General features: G+C 42.3%; 2 protein-coding genes across 2 annotated transcripts in view; both read right to left on the reverse strand.

Annotated features, from left to right (window-relative positions):
* Positions 1-3: 3 nt before the first annotated feature.
* On the reverse strand, positions 4-10,142 carry gpr17 (G protein-coupled receptor 17). Its single transcript, XM_037769962.1, has 2 exons — positions 8,058-10,142; positions 4-4,865 (listed from the first exon to the last, which is right to left on the reverse strand). Exon 2 carries the CDS (start codon positions 4,854-4,856, stop codon positions 3,837-3,839), a length of 1,020 nt encoding a protein of 339 aa, XP_037625890.1. The 5' UTR covers positions 4,857-4,865; positions 8,058-10,142; the 3' UTR covers positions 4-3,836.
* Positions 10,143-12,513: 2,371 nt separating this feature from the next.
* LOC119488552 (unconventional myosin-VIIb) overlaps positions 12,514-20,695 on the reverse strand; it is a 34,151-nt gene continuing 25,969 nt past the window's right edge. Inside the window, exons 41-49 of the mRNA XM_037770309.1 lie at positions 20,375-20,480; positions 19,460-19,573; positions 19,248-19,335; positions 18,912-19,018; positions 17,786-17,971; positions 14,048-14,164; positions 13,752-13,835; positions 13,545-13,664; positions 12,514-13,444 (exon numbers count right to left, since the gene is read on the reverse strand). Of these exons, the coding sequence (XP_037626237.1) occupies positions 13,349-13,444; positions 13,545-13,664; positions 13,752-13,835; positions 14,048-14,164; positions 17,786-17,971; positions 18,912-19,018; positions 19,248-19,335; positions 19,460-19,573; positions 20,375-20,480 (1,018 nt within the window). The 3' untranslated portion in view covers positions 12,514-13,348. The remainder of the gene's footprint in view (positions 13,445-13,544; positions 13,665-13,751; positions 13,836-14,047; positions 14,165-17,785; positions 17,972-18,911; positions 19,019-19,247; positions 19,336-19,459; positions 19,574-20,374; positions 20,481-20,695) is intronic.

Consider the following 20,695-nt stretch of genomic DNA (forward strand, 5'->3'; position numbering starts at 1 on the left):
ATGCACAGAGGACATGAAATCATTGTGTTTACTGAGTTATTATTTACAATTTGAAATTACAAAGTACATTTATAACTCACATCTTACTAAGCAAACATCACTTCTTCTGCAGATGACGTCAAGCCAAAGTGACTCACAGTAAAATAGGATTAATAGTTTGTCATGCAATAGTGCAATATCATAGAAATGTGGACAAAACAGAAAATGCATAGAATAGGAGAGTTAGGGAGCTGGATAATGAAGAATATATGTACAATGCAGATTTTTCTAGCACAAGCATAGTAAACATAGTACTGGTATCTTCCAGTAATTAAAAAAAGAAGAAGAAAAAAGTCATGGAAAATACATGTAAGTGGGTTTAAAATACACCTTATATTGAGATAATACCAAGGGTCTACAGCCATGCTAGCAGCTCTGAGAGGCTGTGCTTAGGCACAGTGCTGCTTTGAACTAAATGCTAACATCAGCATGCTAACATGCTCACAACAACAATGATAACATGCTGATGTTTAGCAGGTATGATACTTACCATGTTCACCATCTTAGCTCTGGGTGTTGGCATGCTAACATGCGCTAATTAGCACTGAAAGCAAAGCACAGCCGAGGCTGATGGGAATGTCATTGGTTTTGCAGGTATTGGTCTTACCAGCCTGTTCTCAGTCCCGAGGCATCAAATACATACACTTTGTCACACCCCTTGGCGTGTGGTACCAACGCACAAGGCACCCTTTAGCGTTTGTATGAGAGGAAAGATGCTCTATAACAAAGATGATGCATTACAAGCTCCATCAATGGTTTGAAAATGGTAAACACTTCCTGTCTCCTAAGTGGGCGTGGTCATGACGTGATTCGGACTAGACAAACGGACTATGGCATGTGAAAGCGCCCTATGGGGTGAAAGAATCTGTCATAATCTGTGTTCAAGTTCACTTTTCCCATTGGCATTAATAGACTGAGGACATGCTGCTAGTCTCCTAAAGACTAGCAGCAAGACACAGATACAGGAAACTGACTCTCAGTGCGCCATCTCCTGTCTGAATGGTAAATGGACTTGCATTTATACAGCGCTTTTCTAGTCTTCCAACCACTCAAAGCTCTTCACACTACATGTCAGCATTCACACACAATTTCATACACTGATGGCAGAGGCTGCTAAGGTGCCAACTTTTCCCATCAGGATCTGATCTAAATACTCATTCACACCGATGGCTATGCTTTTGGGAGCAATTTGGGGTTAAGTATCTTGCTTAAGGACACATCGAGAGCAGCCGGACAGCCGGGGATCGAATCACCGACCTTCCGATTGGTGGACGACCCGCTCTACCCTCTGAGCCGCCCTGAACCGTCTCTGATGAGACACACTGGGCTTTCAAATAACTACAATGGAAACTCATCTGGGTCGATATCAAACACTCAGAGTAAGTGGTCGGGGAGTGTAGTGATATAGTTTGAAGAGCAAAAAAACACACAAAGGGCGGGTGGGAGAGGTGGTGGATGGTTCCAACAAGCACAGGGCTTTCATCCAGGAGACCACTGTTTGTGTCCTGAGTGAAATCGGCAATGTGTTGTTAGTCGTTAATTTTCATTTTCACATTATAAACGAAGTAATTTTGAGCTAAAACATGATGTTTATTCCTAAACCTAAGCAAGTGTTTTCATTTGAATTCACAACATTAACCACGTGTTTACTGCGACCGTAGTGGAGCGTCATAGAAAGTGACGCCAAGGTGTCCTGACAAAGCGTCAATATGTGACGAGTTGGGATGAGAACATGTTGGTCATACAACTACAACTCATTCTGAGGGGAACATGAATGTTGGTACCAGAGATACTTTAGTCTGGACCAAAGTGGTGGACCAACGACACACCATACCGCCATTTTTATAGATTAGCTGCTAGTGTGGCTAAAAACAATGCCTCATTACAGCTATACTTTTGAGCATGAAGCAGTCGTATACCATCCACACCATCTTAGTGGGCTAGCATGCATCATTTGCTAATTAGCACTTAACACATATGTTTGCAAATATTTGGTCATAAACCAAAGTATTGAAAAAAAGTAACATTTTGATCTACTGGTGACAGAAAAAGTCCCCAAAGTTATTCCAATATATTGTTTAGTTCAATTCAATTCAATTCAATTCATTTTGATATAGCGTCAAATCACAACAGAAGTTATCTCAAGACGCTACGTCTAGTGATCATGGATATCTGTAATTTCATGGCAATCTATCCAATAATTGTTGAGGTACATCAGTCTGTACAAAGTGGTGGACCGGCCAACCAACATTGCCATCCCCAGATCTGCTAGCACAGCTAAGAACACCTTAGATCAGTTTTTTTTTAAAAGATAAGTATTTATCACATTTGGCATAGGATACAAAACAGTAACAGGAAATATACATTAAAAGTTGACTATTTACATATTTCATCATTTGGTGTTTGACACAAAAATCCGAAGCTTGTGGTAACAGTAGACTCAACAACTTAATTCTTGTCGAGGTTCCAGGCGGCTGGAACCTCATAATCTTACAGACTTTGGTGGCTTTGATGGCGAGGGCTAGTGTTTGAGGGTTCTCATGTTGATTATGGTTGCACACTTTCCGTGAGTCTGCAACTCTGCAGACTTTCCTTCTGAGGATAACCTCCAGTGTGTTCAAAATCAACGGCGATGACGGTGGAATTTCGGAAGCCAAAAAAAGTAAACGTGAGCAAAACATGGAAGAATTTGGCAGGAGGAATGTTCTTGGAAGTATACTACTTGTTTGTCTCATAATGGCGTGATAGTGCCTTCCCACTATGCTGATTTGATACAAAAGTATAATTCTGCTTTTAAACAGGGAACATTTTCTTCGGTTCATTACATTAAGAATATGAGTCTCACACTTAACTGGACACAGGATGCCATGGTCCAGATCACGTGCGTGAGTGACCACAACAGCATGGTGTCATCTCTGAGGCTGCGCTCTCGTTTGGGGGAAAGAAACTCGCCGTCACAGGAGAGGAAATGATGAAAAGCTGTTGTGTAGCGGGTTAACGAGGCTTTCACACTGACATCTGAGTCTCATACGATACGTGAATATTCACAGTCAGTGTGCTAAATCACTAAATGATGCTGGTGACAGTGACTAGCATGGCTAGCTAACGTTAGCGTGATGCTGCAGTAATTCAGTCACACATTAACGTTACAGCAGCATCAGACTGTCGTCTCCAACTGAATCTCAGCCTATAGATCAAACAGTTGGTTGTTAACACCTTGGTTATTCACAGAGAACACTCAGCCTAACGGGATTCCATCAGATATGTATAGAAGTCTGCTTAAGCAATATCCTCCACTGTGTTGGACGGGGGAAGACTGAAGGGACATGGTGGTGATCAGCCTTCATCTATTAAGGTATCGCCAACGCTCAGGTTCAGGCAAGATGGCAAAATAATTATTTTAATATTATTTGTATAACAAGAGATGAATGCATACTAATTTGTCAAAATTACAATCCAAACATAAGTCAAATTTCACTGAAGTCTATGGGATCTTCGGTTTTCTTTCCTCCGAAAGGGGGAACTAAATCATGACTTTTTGTGAAGTACCAGTATGTGCCGTTCTGATGTATGTCAGTTAAAGTCTGTGGGGGTGAATAGGACATAGGGTGGACACTGGAACTGGGCCTTGAATTCAAGCTAAGGGGAAAACAGTGGCACATCAACCACATTGTGGAATGAGCCTTCAATCTTCAGTCAGGAAAAGGCAACAGTCAATTAACAGACCAATTTTTTGTTTGTGTTGGAAATGCATCTCTATCAAACAGTGCTCCGGATCGGGTTCAAATTACTCTTCCTCAAAACTCAGACTTGGCACTCACAGAGCTCTCATGTGTTCCCTTTAACTCTCCGCTGGTGGCTCCTGACACCCCCGCCTGATCTTTGCAAAACAATCGCATTAAAGTGCCGCGGAACTTCTCCGCTCCAAATAGGTAGATCAGTGGGTCCATGGCGCCGTTCAAGCAGGTGAGGGAGGAGGTGAGGCGGTTGGCCAAGCTCAGGCCTCTGCGTGTCTGGCAGGAGACGTCGGGTTGGCTGTAGCCCAGGATGAAAGTGGCCCGGCTCATATGATAAGGCAGGAAACAGACTACATAGATGAGCATGACCAGACCGATGGTGCGCAGGGCCCTCAGCTTGATGGCCGGCTCTAACCTGGAGCCCCGATGCAAGCTGTGAATGATGAGCAGGTAACAGGACAGGGTGGCGAGGAAAGGTGGGGTGAACGCCACTGCTAGTGAGATCAGTGCGTTGCGTGAGGCCTTCTCTCTGTACAGCTGCAAACACACCGTCACGCCGTCCACCTCTGCAGTCTGGTGGGTGATTAGCAGTGGCGCCATGGAGACGGTAACCAGGGCCCACAGAGAGAAGCTGATGATGTGAGCGTAGCGAGCGCGACGAACCTTCAGCGACCTCACAGCGTGAACCACAGCCAGGTAGCGATCCCCCGCCACACAGGCCAGGAAGTACAGGCTGGCGTACATGTTGACATAAAACAAAAAGCCCGCCAGTCTGCAGGGCACCTCGCCGAAGGGCCAGTGGCCTCCGGTGAGGTGGTAGGTGGCCCTCAGCGGGAGGATGATCACGTACGATAAGTCTGCCACAGCCAGATGAATCAAGAAGACGTTAGCTGGAGAGGAAGCGCCCCGCTGGTGAGAGAAGATCCAGAGAGCCAGGCTGTTACCGTTCAGCGCCAGAAAGAAAACCAGAATGTAGAAGCATCCAAACAGAGTGTTCTCAATCGTTGTATCCACTGCCGCACAGCTCTCTGCTGACTGATTGGATAGCAGGGAAGGCAGCTCCGTTGTAGCAGACTCCATTTTTGGTGGCTGAGGAGACAGAATTTTTTTTATAAATGTATCTTAAAAGCAATTTTCAGAAACATTCTCGTCTTTGGAATGATTTCTATTTTAATAAAGCAACATATGTCTCTTTGCAGGATAGACAAAACTAAATCATTGACAGATGGGCTGACCATTTGAGTCATGACGTTTCTAAACACGTGCTTTTGATTTCTAAAATAGTTCATTGTTAGTATTCAGACAGCAAACTACCCCAGTGACAGGAAACCCAACCCCTGTCCACACTACTCCCTGCCCACACCCACACACACCCACACACACCCACGCACACACACACACACACACACACACACACACACACACACACACACACACTACACACACACACACACACACACACACACACAACACACACACACACACACACACACACACACACACACACACACACACACACGCACACACACACGCACACACACAGTATTTGTCACAGTGCCAGTCTCACAAGGTAACAATAGATGTCAGTGTCCCTGGCTAATGTGTGCATGCCGTCAGAGCGGATAATTACTTAATTCTGACCACTACAAGTATGAGACTTCCTCCGCACACTATTAAGTTGAGGAAGTCTGCGTCATCACTTCTTCACTCTTCTATTTACTGGCCTCATAGTCTGATTTGTCAGCAAGAATTCTTTTATCGAGACTGAATTGAAAACTCTCAGGGGCATATAAAAAGAGGTATTACATGAAACTTGGGGGAACTTGGGGACTTGGTTAGGCTTAGGTACCAAAACTACTTAGTTAGGTGTAGGAAATGATCGCGATTTGGGTTTAAATAATACCGGATGTGCATGGTGAAACTTAAGTACGGAAGCTACGTGACAAATAAATCAACTTTGACCTGTGGTTTTACACAGGACACGAACACTGGTCTCCTGGGAGAAAGTCCTGTGTTTATTGACCCACCCATTCACCCTGACCTCCTCCCTACACGGCGTTCGCCACTCTGTATACTTCCCGGTTTACGTGAATTACATTTGATTATGTGCTGACCATCACGAAAATTGTTTAATTTGTGTCTGTGTACATGAATCAAAACATTCAATTTAGTGGCTATTTCACAAACTGCTGTGTAACTGGGCTGGATAATAAGCTACTATACAGTATATAGCTGCTATATATGTAACGTTCTAGTCTAAAATTCAATGTGAAATGTGACAGAATTATATATAATCAGAGTTGAATTTCAAACCCACTGTAATGCTAGCATAGCAGATATGAGTCTGAAAATATGTCTCCATGTGTTAATATCTCTTTTTAAAGGTTCCACAATTTGGTAAATACATTTATTCACTTCCTGCTGACAGTTGGATTAGAAAAAAATGTCCCCTCCTAGCCGACTTCCAGCTGATTACACCTCTGAAGCAAGCTAAAGAACACGTTATATCTGTATAAGTATACTGTTGTTAAAAAAAAAAAAAAAAAAATGTCTTTAAAAATATCTAGCTTATCTTTAAATGCAAATTTTTGGATACTGTAGCCTATATTTGAGTCTCCCCTCTTCATTGACAGTTACAATTTTTGAGTATGAAATAGACTCAATATAACTTAAATATCATTTCCAACATTCCTCAAAGAATTTCACTTTTTTTCCCCAATCTTAGAGGACTATTTAGACACACCTCAAAAATAACCACCCACTCTTCCGTCCCTCCGGCAACTCCAGCAGGCTCCAACTGTCCACTCCTCTCATTTTGTTTTGATCTCCTCCTTTTCTGCTTTAGCCCAACATCTACACAAACATCACTGGGGCGTGAACTGCAATAATTAATCCCAGAAAAGGCTTGAACTTTCACTTTGTAATTTGTGGAGGATCCAAGAACAGCATGAAAACATGTGTATCAGGGATGAACTTGTCATCCCACAGATGTTTCTGTAGCTGAAGGGGGGGTCCCCAAATCTACAATCCAAACAGTGAAATGTGGTTAAGAGATGCTGCACCAATGCAGGGCTCCTTAACAAAAAGCGAAAGGGATTGTCTCTTTTCACCATTTCACCAGCTCACTGTCTGGACTTTTGGCCTATTAGGAAGCAGCCACATGGAGCAGCGTGGCTCTTTTCACTGTGTGCTACGCTCCTGCACTGACTGGAGCTGTGAGACCCACAACGGAGGACATTTCTCAGCCAAGGCTCAGACTCAGGAGCCCCAAACAAAAGGGTTGCAGTCCCAGCAGGGATAACAAACCAGGAGCAGCACAGCTCAAAGGAAAAGCTCCCATAAATACGGATCCCCGAGGGATAATCCTAAAGAGAGGCAAACCTGAAATATGCCTTCATCACATTGATCTGGGTAAGCAGATCTGTGCAAGAGCGTTGGCAGAGAGGAGACGGAGCATCCTGGCGTTGGTCCTTTTCAGAGATTAGTCGGTGACAATTTGTTGTGACAAAACTGTGACAGCTGTAATGTGTACAGTCTTCTATTGTTAAAACCCGTCACAGTAAACCAAGTAGAATAAAGTAACTGTGAAATCTGGTTATTGGATTAAACGCGAGTGCACTTGGTATTCACTGACTGGAAGGATCCAGTCTTAAAATATAGATGGTAGATTGTCAAACACGAGCATATAGACAGAAAAACAGCTTCTTCCCAAAAGCTGTGGCACTACTGAACTCAGACATCTCCTCAGTCTGACAAGATTGATGTGCCGCACACTGCACTCTTACTGGACTTTTGCTGCTGCTGCTGCTGCTGTTTGCACACTTGCTAGTTGTATTTTAGAGTTATTTTATTATACTCATACTGCTCTATTTTACACTTTTTATTGCTGATATTTACTACCAATCTTTTACCTTATTCCTGCCTTATTTACAGTATTCTTTGAATATCTGTGTGTAGTCTTTTTTTTAAATACAATGCACCATTTGAGGGCAAACATAATTTTGTTATGCTTGCATAACAACAATGAAGTTCTTGAATCTTGAGTCAAAGCTCAAAAAATCGGTCAAAATGCGGAGCTGTTTTGAAGTTTACATGACAAAAGTGACAGAATAAATACTTACTACTATTGCACAGTAAAGTATCAAGGATATATTGTTTTACTGCAACCATTTGTGACACTTAAATACAGTGTTTACTATGAAAACAATAGAAGGAATCTTTTTAGGGAATTTTTTAATAAAGTTATCAAAATCAAAATCTGAGGTAAAATAGAAGACTTACCTGAGCTCTCCAGTGAATGGTCTTTTTGAAGAAAAGGTTGGCTGCTTTAGGAACAATTCAGCTGCTGGACAATCAGCGCAGGAGCAGAGTGAAGACTGGGAGTCCGACCGGCGAGCTCTGGAAGAACTGAAGCTCTGACACAAAGAATGCTGTCCTATAACCCCCTTTTCTCTCCCTCAAGATGTTCTTAGGAATGAGACTGTAGCTCTTTTTGTGTCTCAACAAATTTGATAAGAGAGGGAGTCCCAATGGGAGCCTTTCGTTTGAACCTTGACCCCACCCTTTCTCTCTCCATCCCCTTCTCCTCAGAGAGCCACTTGTGCGCTCCACAATAGCCTGAGTCAGAATAAGCAGCACATTTTAGCTGCGGGGAGAAGAATGGCATGCCTCAGTTGCAACGAGACGTTGGGTATGACTCCATGGAAACGAGGCCTAGCGGTGCACCGGGTGCCTTTACTGTGAACTCCACACACCCCCCACTGACAGATAGAAGATGGACTGTGCTGTTGATTTAGAAGTTTATGACTAAAGTCTCAGAGATGATCTTTTGTCGATGGTCTGTTTAGTTCTAGAGGGCCCCATTCCCTATAGGAGAGCAAGTGAAAAACAAGAGTGGGGAGGGAAGGGGGGATGCTTGAAGGAAACAGAGGCCCTTGTTGGCCTCTTGCCTCCTGGGGGCATCTTGAATTGGAATGCCCAAAATAATCAGTCACATAGCCGTCGGACAGATGTGGAGAGAGTACCCGCTGGCTGAGGGGGGATAATATTTCTTTCATACAAGGAGATCACAGCTGTGTGTCAGACACATCGGCCCTTTCTCTGCTCTGTATCATCGATATGCAAATGCTATTCTGTAGACTTGAATGGAGCCACTATCTGTGCGGGACTGGGGAGAAGCTTTGACATCACTACCCTGTTAATCTACTGCCAACTGCTAATTGGGAAGGCCCCCGCTTTTGTTCAGCTTCTCAGCTCTGTCTGTCGCGCGTCTCGTAACCCCGAAGCAATAACATTGCCTTGTGTAAGTGCTTACTATCATAAATGTATCATTCTTCTTACTGCTGTGAAGGAGCGGCTCCCGGCTGCTCAGACTAAATAAGATGCTCGAAACATTTTCAACCGGCTTCCACTTGGAAAATGTTTTATTTGACAGTTTTAGGAGAAAAAAATGATTTCTCAACAATACATTTTTCATGAAGAGCATAATCATTTTCTAAAGACGGACATATTTAAGGTACCCTGTGGAGTATTTGACCACTGTTAGCACTACTGAGCTATGTTTTCACTAGTGGATCCCTATTTTATTTGTAGCATGCACATGTACACGTGCAAGCATTTAGGTGACGCAGGTGATGTCGTCGGTTTCAGGCTACTCCAGCTCACAGTTGGTAGTGATAACATGCACAGAAACATAGCAATGTGCTAATAAGTCAAGAATTAGGCTGCAAGCTAGCAAACATGGCAGATTTTTTTAATTTACAAAATTTGGCTTTGGTGTTTTATGAGTAAGCATTCAACACACGTTATGCCTGAGGGATACACACTAGGGCTGTACGATATTGGAAAAACTGACATTGCGATATTTCTTTCCCGCGATATATAAATTGCAATAAGAAAAAATACAGTTCTATTCACCCTAAATGTTGTAGGCTACATTTTAAAGTTAAATGCATCAATCTGGTGCACCTTGAGAGTAAAATAAAAAGGCTAGATAAACAATTTTGTGCTCTCGTCAACAATTAATCATAAACACATTGGTTGTAGAGATATGAACGGTGATGACACGGAAAAAAAGTCACACCCACAAAGAATGGTAAAAGAGATGGGCTCCATATTTGAAGACGGGTCGGGTGGGTTGCTGACATCGCCGCAAACCCCTCGCACTGAGGACAATGCGGCCCGGTTGACAGTTGTGTCAGAAGCCCACCGCGCAGCGAGCATTAAAGTGGAACACCACCAAGTCTCTAACTTGTGATGTCATCAAGTATAAAGCTGGAGCTGCTCCATAGACTGTGGTTGTATCCGAAACCGCATACTATACTAGCAGTACGTACTGATTTGGCCAAAATGTAGTATGTAGTATGTAGTATGTAGTATGCAGTATGCAGTATGCAGTATGTAGAATGCAGTATGCAGTATGTAGAATGTAGTATGCAGTATGTAGAATGTAGTATGCAGTATGCAGTATGCAGTATGTAGAATGTAGTATGCAGTATGTAGTATGCAGTATGCAGTATGCAGAATGTAGAATGCAGTATGCAGTATGCAGTATGCATTATGTAGAATGTAGAATGAAGTATGCAGTATGCAGTATGTAGAATGTAGAATGAAGTATGCAGTATGCAGTATGCAGTATGCGAACAAAAGCAAAATCTACAGAATACCAAAAATACCCGGATGTCGTACTGATTTGGAAAAATCTCCAGTCCGCATCAGACCAGTCTACCTCGCCTAGTGTATCCCACAATGCAAAGCGCTGGACCGCTACAGGCTACAGTTACAACAACAGAAGTCAAAAACGGCTTGTTTCTTACATTTTTCGTAGCTATTAGTTGCTGGAACTGAAAAAGCAGTTTGAGTAACGTAATTTCTTTCGAGCAATGTTTTATATCTCCCGTCTCCCCTCGTTGATGATCCTGTTTGTCTCACTTTATTATGAGCTGTTAGAATAAATAGTTTAAACCTGTAAACAAGCATAAACAAATAACTCAAAGTTGTATTTTCAGATAATATTGTAATAGTGGTACGAGTTTGTTTGTTTGTCCAGTGCTTTAAGAGCTGGTTTATTTAGCATACTGCTAAATACATCGCTTTAACCGTCTCATACTGTACTGCATACTACTCAGGAATGTTCGTCAGTAGTATGTAGTACACAGAATGTTTGTTTTCTTGTTTATACTCAAATGAGCTTTATTCTATTGTAGAGTTCTTAGATGTGAAACAGAAAATGTTCCCATCTACTCAGAACATCCCCTGGGTGCGTTCGGTGTCATCTAGAACATCTCTTCCTGTTCATTGTCTATGGATCAGCTCCACATTTTCCCTGATGACATCACAAGTTTGAATTTTAGCACTCTAGTTTTTGGACTTGGGAGAGAGTTGTTCATGTTTACTAATATGTTTGGACTGTCTTAGACCAAAAGAATATCATGTATGAATTTTGAAAATGGGCGTAGTTCCCCTTCAAGTCCACGGTCCCACGAAGCTGCGAGGTCCACGCAAGGGATGCTGTAAAGCTCACGGTCGGAGCCAGGCCTTTCCAAGCTGACCTGCTATAGCCAGTCATGGAACACATGGAAGAAATGCACACAGCGAGGGCCAGCCAGTCCCAGGAAGAAGATCCTCCTACACCGAGCGGCCATCCCTGACCCACCGAGTTGAATCCCCCGGGCAGACCACGCGGACGGCCACCCATTGAGCAGTGTAAATATATATATATATACGGTTCATTATGAAACTATGGCGATCCTACCTAGACTGTAGGTAATTAATAGAAAACACTGGAATAGTCATGGAAAATGAGAATCATAGGAGTTTTCTTTTTGTATCAAGCAGCAAAAAAGTTGTAGCATGACGTGTTTGAGTTAATGTGCCAACATCGCGGGGTTACACCTGGAGCAGGGTTACACCTGGAGCAGGGTTATACCTGGAGCAGGTGTACACTTGGAGCGGGGTTTCACCTGGATCTGGATGTCACCTCGATTGTGGCTGCATCTGCTACCGCGTCCGCTGCCTGCTTGACACCAACTGCTATCATCATTAATTAATTCCGTCAGTACGAGGGACTACCAAGGCTAACGAAGGAATAACATTTCTCGGTCACTGCCAAAGACATCAAGAACTCCCAGCAAGCATGCTGATGCTGCGGGAACCAACGCACGGGCATCGATCACAGGGACGTCCCACACCAACACACATGGACATACTGAGGAGAGATGCTGGACAGTGCTGGCGAGCTAGCCAGATGTATGGTGGACTGAGACAGCCGGAAGCTCCGCTTGAAAGCCCGTCTGAGGACAACCCAATGATATCAATTCCGATAGTTGTACTATCACTCTTTTACATCCACTACTATTGGTTTTGTGTTATCAGTCCTACTTGTATTAGTTATTACAGCTGCTTCTCTCTCTCTCTCTCTCTCTCTCTCTCTCCCCACCCGGTCTCGGCAGATGGCCTTCCACCCAGAGCACGGTTCTGCTCCAGGTTTCTTCCCACTAATCGGGGAGTTTTTCCTGGCCACAGTGCGCTTGGTGGATCTTGTTGGGTCTCTAAACTATGGTGTACGGTCTAAGACCTGCTCTATATATAAAGCGTCTTGAGATAACTTCTGTTGTGATTTGACGCTATATAAAAATAAATTGAATTGAATTGAATCGCACGTCCTACGATGTGACTATTGCGCATGCGCACATTGCAATGAACATTTCGGTGAGAAAAACCACAAACATAACTTTTGTTTGTTTTTAAGAAAACTCCACAAGGCACCTTTAATGTTTTTAAGGCAGGCAGATTAATATGGAGAGGAATTACTGGTAGTTTCCATTGTAGTTACTACAAATAAAAACAAGGTTTACGAATGGGTATGGAGATTTGTGAATAAATTATGGTGTCCACAATTGAATTTTTCCACCCACAAACAAATACCACTAAACTTAAACAAACAAAAACTAAATATGTAAATATTTTGTTAACCAGATGTGAATAATATTTTTAGACAACGATATACACAGGAAGTATTTGAAAATAAAAAGTTATTAGATTAAAGAAAGTTGGAACTATGTGGAATACTGGCATTTATTCAAGTTGGGTTGTCTATATGTAAATATATTCAACTTTGGTGGTATTTATGGATAGGAAGAAACATTTATGGAAACCATAATTCATTCACAATTTATCATACACATTTGTAAATCTGTTTCATATTGGTGAATCATGAACCACATATGTTTTTCTCCATAAATTAAGAGCTGGAGGAAAAGTGTGCACAGAATTATCATTACCTAGAACGTGGGTTCTTCACTTAGGATTATGTTACTTGAATACATTAGCTTTAAATAAAATGAGAGAAAACTACAACAACTTTCTTCCATGCAATAAATCAATGTTTTTTTTCCACTGAGCACAAATAAAGTTGATCGCACTTTTGAAAGCAGAACTATTCCTGCTCTGCCTCTGTGTGTGTGTGTGTGTGTTTGTGTGTGTGTGTATGTGTGTGTGTGTATGAACTACATGTTGAGTGTGTTGGTTTGAATCTGCAGCTACAGACACAAGTTGCGTCACACTCGTGCTACTCAGATGTTGAAGCGCTGGTTCCTGGTTTGCACTGCCCTCCTCTCTCTGAGGTACATGTTGACATAGGAGGTTATAAGATCATCCATCTTGTAACCCTTTAATAACAAGACACAGAGGTAAAGAAAGGAAAATGAAAAGGACAAACTTCTACGTACTGACACTTACTTAAAGCTGATGTGTCTATATAGATCTTACCAGTGACGTTTCACAAAGGAATTTGCTCCCCTTGACTAAACTGCCAATAGTCATGTGAAAGTAGGTGCTTCCACTGCACCAGTTAGCGATGCGGTTGAATGGGTGATTTGCCAGCACATCCTTTACAAAAGAAAGAATAAATGGTGATAAATAGGAGCAAATTGTCAAAGGGAATACTGTTAATGATACATTGTATTTCTTTTTCACCTTGGTTTTAGGGTGGATGATGGTGAGTCCTTGCTTGCTGATGGCTATTCGCACAATATCTGGGAAACTTGGCTCCGATGTTTGCTGAAGAGAAAGTTAGAAAGGAAAATTAGAAAAACTTTCACTTTAGGCATGGCTTTCTGCAGATTTGCAGTTAGTGCACCATGGTGACAGAGGCTGTGAGGGACTGAAACAGAGAGCGAAGGGCATCAGATAAACGAGCCGCCGACCCAACCAAATGGACTATAGATAGCGAGATAAAGCACCGATTGTGCTGCTGTCACTGCAGCCCTTACCTTCACTTCAAAGAACGCACAGCCGAACGTCGGCCAGCGGCACACTGCCTTCAGGAATGCCACCTTAGCTTCTTCAACAGTCATGCCAGCATGTTTGTTATAAGAGGCGAGAATACTCTGAAAATTCAAAAAGATATACACCACAGTATGACACCACACTCTTGTATTGTAGAAGTATTTGCGTTGCTTTTAATGAGGTTAACGATTTTCCAACACCCCCACAGCCTTCAGGCTATATTCTCAGAGAGCTGAGATAGGCATCACAGGAATGGCATAATGGTGACATTGTTCATATGAGACATTTAAAGAATAAGCCTGGGGATATAGAGACTTTATGAAGTCTGACTCTATATAAGTGTCTGTGTATCAAAGCCTGAAGTATCTTATTCTTCTGTGCTGGAGAGCTCCATTGTTAACTATTATTACTACTATTATTAAAACTATTCAAAACACATCAATGAGCCACACCGTTGCCCTGGGTGACTGAGGCTACATCCACACTGATACTTGTTTTTGTTTTTTTAAATCTCACAACTTATGCTACGTTTATGTCTAGCGTCCACACTACTCCGACATTTTCGAGCCCCTAAAACGGAGATGTTTGAAAACGCTGCTTACCCCCTTTTAGTTTAAAAACTCCTGGTTGCGTTTTAGTCTGGACCGACGGAACCTTTGAAACCTCAGAGACCTTTGAAAACGATGACGCAGACACCGACGTTCACTATTTGAATGGGTCTCATCAGTCATGACGTGTTCTTCCCTGATTCGTCACGCCCTATCACATGAACTTTTTCCGGAAGAACGCAAACGACATCAACCTCGACCGCCAGTGGTTCATTTCAACATGGAAAACGTGTTACAAGCGTTGCTGACCTTGTCGTCACTGCTGGTAGCTGTTGTGCAGTTAAATTCTGCATTTTATAATGCTACTACTGCCTACATGCGCAGGATGCGAGCTATTATTCTGTTTGTGTACGTGAATGGTCATGTGACATGCGTTTTCAGGTGTGGTAGTATGGATGGAGATAAATTCTGAAATGGCCCTAAACACTCGTCTTGACCAAGATCGTTTTCATTTTCAAAGGATAACGTACTAGTGCGGATGTAGCCTGAGACCCTGATAACATCGGGAGGCGTTGCTTCAAAAACGCCGTGGAAAAGCGTGTCGGGGAAAAACAGTGTTGTGCGCCTGTGGAGCAGGGCTGCGGGTGCAACCGAGCGATCAAATGTGATTTACGGAGAAAAAAAATGGATTCAAGCAGACGTCTAGCACTGGCCATAATAATAATAATAATAAAAATAACCTTGAATTATATACAGTAGTTTGTTGTAATTAAATACTGCTAATATCGACCTTTCGTCTGCATTTGCCATTGTTCCACTGTTCCTACCACCAATACCAGCAGCAAAACAGGGAGGTAGTGGTAAAGTAGCAAAGCCCACCTCTTGCTTGATTTGATTGGCTGCCTGGGCCAAGTGTGACATTGACGAGCGGTGGGAGAGAATATTTTAACTTTATGTGCATCTAAAAAAATGCTAGAAACACAAGACGTGTGGCGCAAGAGAGGAGTGCATGCCAGGCATGCCGTACCATAGGAAAACAAGGTTTTTGCTGGCTGCGTGTTTCTCTCACCTTTCTCTTGATCCGGTCTGTTTGTTACTGTGTCCAAGTTCCGCTCAAGGAGAAGTCTCATTGTGAAATCTGAACAACTGTATACTATGGCTCAAATAAATACGGGCAGCCATCGAATTCAAAGAGGCCATCCACACGGTGAAAATCATCTAAATATTCAGCCATGACATTGAAAATCTTTTAGATAACACTAAGCTACGCTCTCTGTACTCCAATACAACAAACACTCATGTTTCCACCTTGGATGCATACCACTATTCCACCGTTGTCTTCCGGCAACGCGTCACCTCGTCAGATTTCAGAAGGAAACTTCTCCTTGAGCGAGACTCTTTCCATAATGTTGTCAGACAATTATAAAAACAATCAGAGCCTGTCATGGTAAAAACAAGCACATTTAGTGGATGTAAATGACGGTGCCAGCTTGCCCCAATAGCACCATATTGCGGCCTGTGAGCAGCTGCCATCTACAGCGCTCTCCCTCAATACTGGACCAATTTCAGACATTATTGTCCCTAATAGTCAGTTAGACACACAAACATAAAAATAGAAAATAGGATCCAGGTTGAAAAATACTGAAGTTTAACTTTAATCCATGACTAAAAAGAGTCCCCATTATTTATTTACTCTAGTTTGTTTCATTCACAGTATTTAGCTATGCTAGCTGCGTGGGATAACAATGTCAGTCAGTCAGTCAGTCAGTCAGTCAGTCAGTCAGACAGTCAGTCAGTCAGTGGTTGATATCTCAGCAACCATTGGACTGATTGCTATGAAATTTTGTAGACATTCATGGTCCTTAGAGGATGAATCCTCTTTAGGAAACTTTGGTGATCTACTGACATTTTTTCTAGCACGGCCATGAGGTTGACATTTTTGGTACTGAGAGAAAAATCTCAACATATATGGGATGGATTGTCGTACAATTCTTTTCATGTTCTCCTCAGGATGAATTGTAATAACTTTGGTGATCCTCTGATTTTTGATCTAGCCCCATCATTAGCTCAAAATTTCACTTTGTTCAATACTTAATGACTAAATACCTGCTAAACTCAATATATTCCCATCAGCCTCAGTGTTACTCTGTGTTTAGTGCTCAATGCTAAATGTTAGCATGCTAAAATGCTAAACTAAGATGGTGAACATTACCTGCTAAACATCAGCATGTTAATATTTTCATTGTGTTGGCATGCTGATGTTAGGGTTCCACTCAAAGTATGTATTACCTTAAGTACAGCCTCAATGAGCCGCTAGCCTAGTTGTGTAGATTCCTGTTAAAGATTTACATCTTCAGGAGGAACAAATGGGGTCAGAGCGTTACAGACAGGATAAAGAAGTTGGAAAGTATTGAAGGAGAGGCTGTTGCATTTTTGGTTTTGTGTTGACAATAAGAAAAACAAAGTGTCCTTTAAAGCTGCAGTAGGCAGTATATTTTTGGCATCATTGGGAAAAACTTCCATAATAGCCTTTCAGCATATTGTAATTCAAGTGTTCTGAGAGAAAACTAGACTTCTGCTCCTCCTCATGGCTCTGTTTTCAGACTTTAGAACATCTAGCCTGTGACGGGAGACTTTGACCAATCACAGGTCATTTCAGAGAGAGCGTTCCTATTGGCTGTGCTCCGGCTGTACTTGGCGTTCCTTCAAGAGATCTCAACATGGCTTCCGGGTCACAAAATTTCTCATTTTACAGCTAAACCGTGCACACGAGATGATTCTGAACATGTGAGGAGAGAAATAGACATTACAGTAACATGATATTGATTCATATTTGATCAGTGCTGCCTAGTTTCACCGTTTGGTCGGAGTTTGCGAGTGATTGACAGCCGGCTCTCATAGACAGCAGCTAGACAGCAGACCTCAGATCAGCTCTGACTGTTTGTTTTCCTCCGGTCTGTGAAATCTTGCAGATGCCGTTAGGAGCACCGGAGGACACCAGGAGGACACAGAGGAACATGATTTTTTTCAGGTTACCTGTTTCATGTTCTACTGTCAGGATATAGCGACCGTTTTATAAAAATAACTTTTTTAAATCATATTTGCTCCAATCTGCCTACTTCAGCTTTAAGCTATCCAACTGAAGGGAATTCTTGAGATGAAAGCCCATCATACCTTCTTCCACTCATTTTCAGACATGGCCTTCAGTTGGTCGGCGGGCACCAGCTCCTTCAGCATCTTGGGAATCATGACAAACTGGCTGTTGTCATTGTTGACCTTTATCCTGAAGAGCAGAGCTGCAATGTTGACCATTTCCTCTTTGGTGCAAACATGATAGCCTCTCAGGTACTTTGGTAGCTCCTGAAGATAGAAAGATATCTTATAAAGTCTGCTATTGTGGCAATTCCCAACAGATTTGGGCCCAAATTTGACCTTTAAATCAAGTTGCTCTTGACTACATTGTTCATTAAAGGGTAACTTTGGTATTTTTCAACCTGGGGAACCTATTTCTCCATGTTTTTGTGTCTAACTGACTGATAGCAACAACGATGTCTGAAACTGGTCCAATATTGAGGGAGAGCGCTGCAGACGGCAACTGCTCACCGGCTGCAATATGATGCTATTGGGGCAAGCTGGCACCGTCATTTACATCCACTAAAAGTGCTTGTTTCAGCCATTACAGGCTCTGATTGTTATTGTAAGTGTCTGACATTATGGAAAGAGTCTAGCTCAAGAAAAAGTCTCCTTCTGAAGTCTGGCGAGGTGACGTGTTGCCGGAAGACAACGGTGGAATAGTGGAATACATCCATGGTGGAAACACGAGTGGCAGCCAACCAACAGACCGGATCAAGAGGAAGGTAAGAGAAACGTTTCATTTCTCTGTAGGGTTCTTTCCATAATGTTGTCAGACACTTCTAATAACAATCTGAGCCTGTCAGTGGCAAAAACAAGCACTTTTAGTGGACGTAATATGTTACATTGATGCTGCTCACTTGCCCTCAAAGCTTGTTTCGCAGCTGCCAGTTACAGCGTTCTCCCTCAATACTGGACCAATTTTAGTCACTTAAAAACAAAAACATGTGAAAATAGGGCCCAGGTTGAAAAACAAACTAAGTTACCCTTTAAGAGATAATGTTTTATAGTTCCTACAGGTCATAATGAAACCAAAAGAGCAGTCTGGAACATTATCTGTATTTCAGGTAAAATTATGTTCATGGAAAGATTTGGCTTTCATATCAGGTGGAAAAACTAATCAGCCTGGAAAATGTGATGGCGGCTGAACTGCATCATTCAAATGTACCTGAGGGAAATGAAAGATAAGATCGGCCCCTGCATCTCTGCCAGGGATAACATTGAACCACAACTTCCTCATGAAGAACACAAGGTAGGGGATGTTGACTGGCCCACCTGCGCGCGCACGCACACACACACACACACACACACACACACACACACACACACACACACACACACACACACACACACACACACACACACACACACACACACACACACACACACACACACACACACACACACACACACACACACACACACAACCAAGAGGTTTTTAAAGGTAAATTCAAAGAACCATCAAAAGTGCAATTGGGACTCCTATCATATCATGTTTTTTTACCATCTTTGATCCTCTTGGCCTTCTTGGACCAATCAGTGATTTGTCTCAGACTATCAAAGAAGTAGTCTGTGTCATTCAGACTGAGAACCTGAAGTAAACACAATTACAGACTTCCTTTTACAACCAGCGGAGTGGACGTTCATGAAAGAGGGAATTTTGTGAAAGAACACAGTGAAGTTCTAGATCAAAGTATAATGGTTGAGAAATGTCACCTTGTCATGTGTTTTGACAAAAATGCTGAAGCCGTCTGCCGAAGCCAGACTGAGCTTCTTGGTGATGTTCTGGATGAGATCCCTGATCCTGGTGTTTGTCGCCACCTCAAATATCTGAAGAAGGATGAGAGGAATCACTGGTGTTACTGCAGGAATGTTTGACCTGGCTTGATTCTATAACTTTATACTAGGGCTGTCAAAGTTAACGCGATAACACATTTACGCAAATTTGTTTTAATGCCACTAATTTCTTTAACGCATTAACACAACTTGCAAATTTTAGGTTGTAGCGGGCTCAGTTTCAAGATACTGGTATTATATGAAACTGGAAAACCTGATGAATCCATTGGTACCAACCATGTTTGTCGGTAAGGAGGCTAAATAACGCTCCAAACTTATACTAAATTTTGGTGAGGAAAAACTGTCATGTCCATTTTCAAAGGGTCCCTTGACCTCTGACCTCCAGATATGTGAAATGGGTTCTATTCTATTTTTGAGACATGCCCACTTTATGATAATCACATGCAGTTTGTGGCAAGTCATAGTCAAGTCAGCACACTGACACACTGACAGCTGTTGTTGCCTGTTGGGCTGCAGTTTGCCATGTTATGATTGGAGCATATTGTTTTATGCTAAATGCAGTACCTGTGAGGGTTTCTGGACAATACCTGTCATTGTTTTGTGTCGTTAATTGATTTACAATAATAAATATATACATACATTTGCATAAAGCAGCATATTTGTCCACTCCCATGTTGATCAGAGTATTAAATACTTGACAAATCTCCCTTTAAAGTACATTTAGAACAGATAAGAAATGTGCGATTAATCCCAATTAACTATGGACAATCAGGCGGTTAAATATTTTAATCGATTGACAGCCCTACTTTAAACATAACAAGAGGTCCGTGTTACCTCCTCTGTGTCGTTGGGGAAGTGGATTTTGTGGAAGATCTGGGTGCTGTTCTGTTGGATGGCGTCTACCTCCGCCTGGTGCGGTGGGAGCTTCCGGGGCTCCATCCTACACAATGACAGAAAATGCTTAGTCCCATTGTTTTTTTTACGTTATCATTTTGACACTAAAGCCACAGATTCAGTGCAGATAAAGAAAAGAGCACACTCTGTCACTAACAAACCAGAATGCAACAACATGCGGCAACTGTGCTGATAAAAAGTCTGAAATAAGTCTCTTAGAGCCTGTTGTCGTCATGGAAATTATACTGAATGTAAATCACA

Source organism: Sebastes umbrosus, chromosome 5 (assembly GCF_015220745.1).
Source record: "Sebastes umbrosus isolate fSebUmb1 chromosome 5, fSebUmb1.pri, whole genome shotgun sequence".
NCBI lineage: Eukaryota > Metazoa > Chordata > Actinopteri > Perciformes > Sebastidae > Sebastes > Sebastes umbrosus.

What these genes read in the sequence shown, in the direction of transcription:
- gpr17 (XM_037769962.1), bottom strand. Translation starts at nt 4,856, where the DNA reads ATGGAGTCTGCTACAACGGAGCTGCCTTCCCTGCTATCCAATCAGTCA.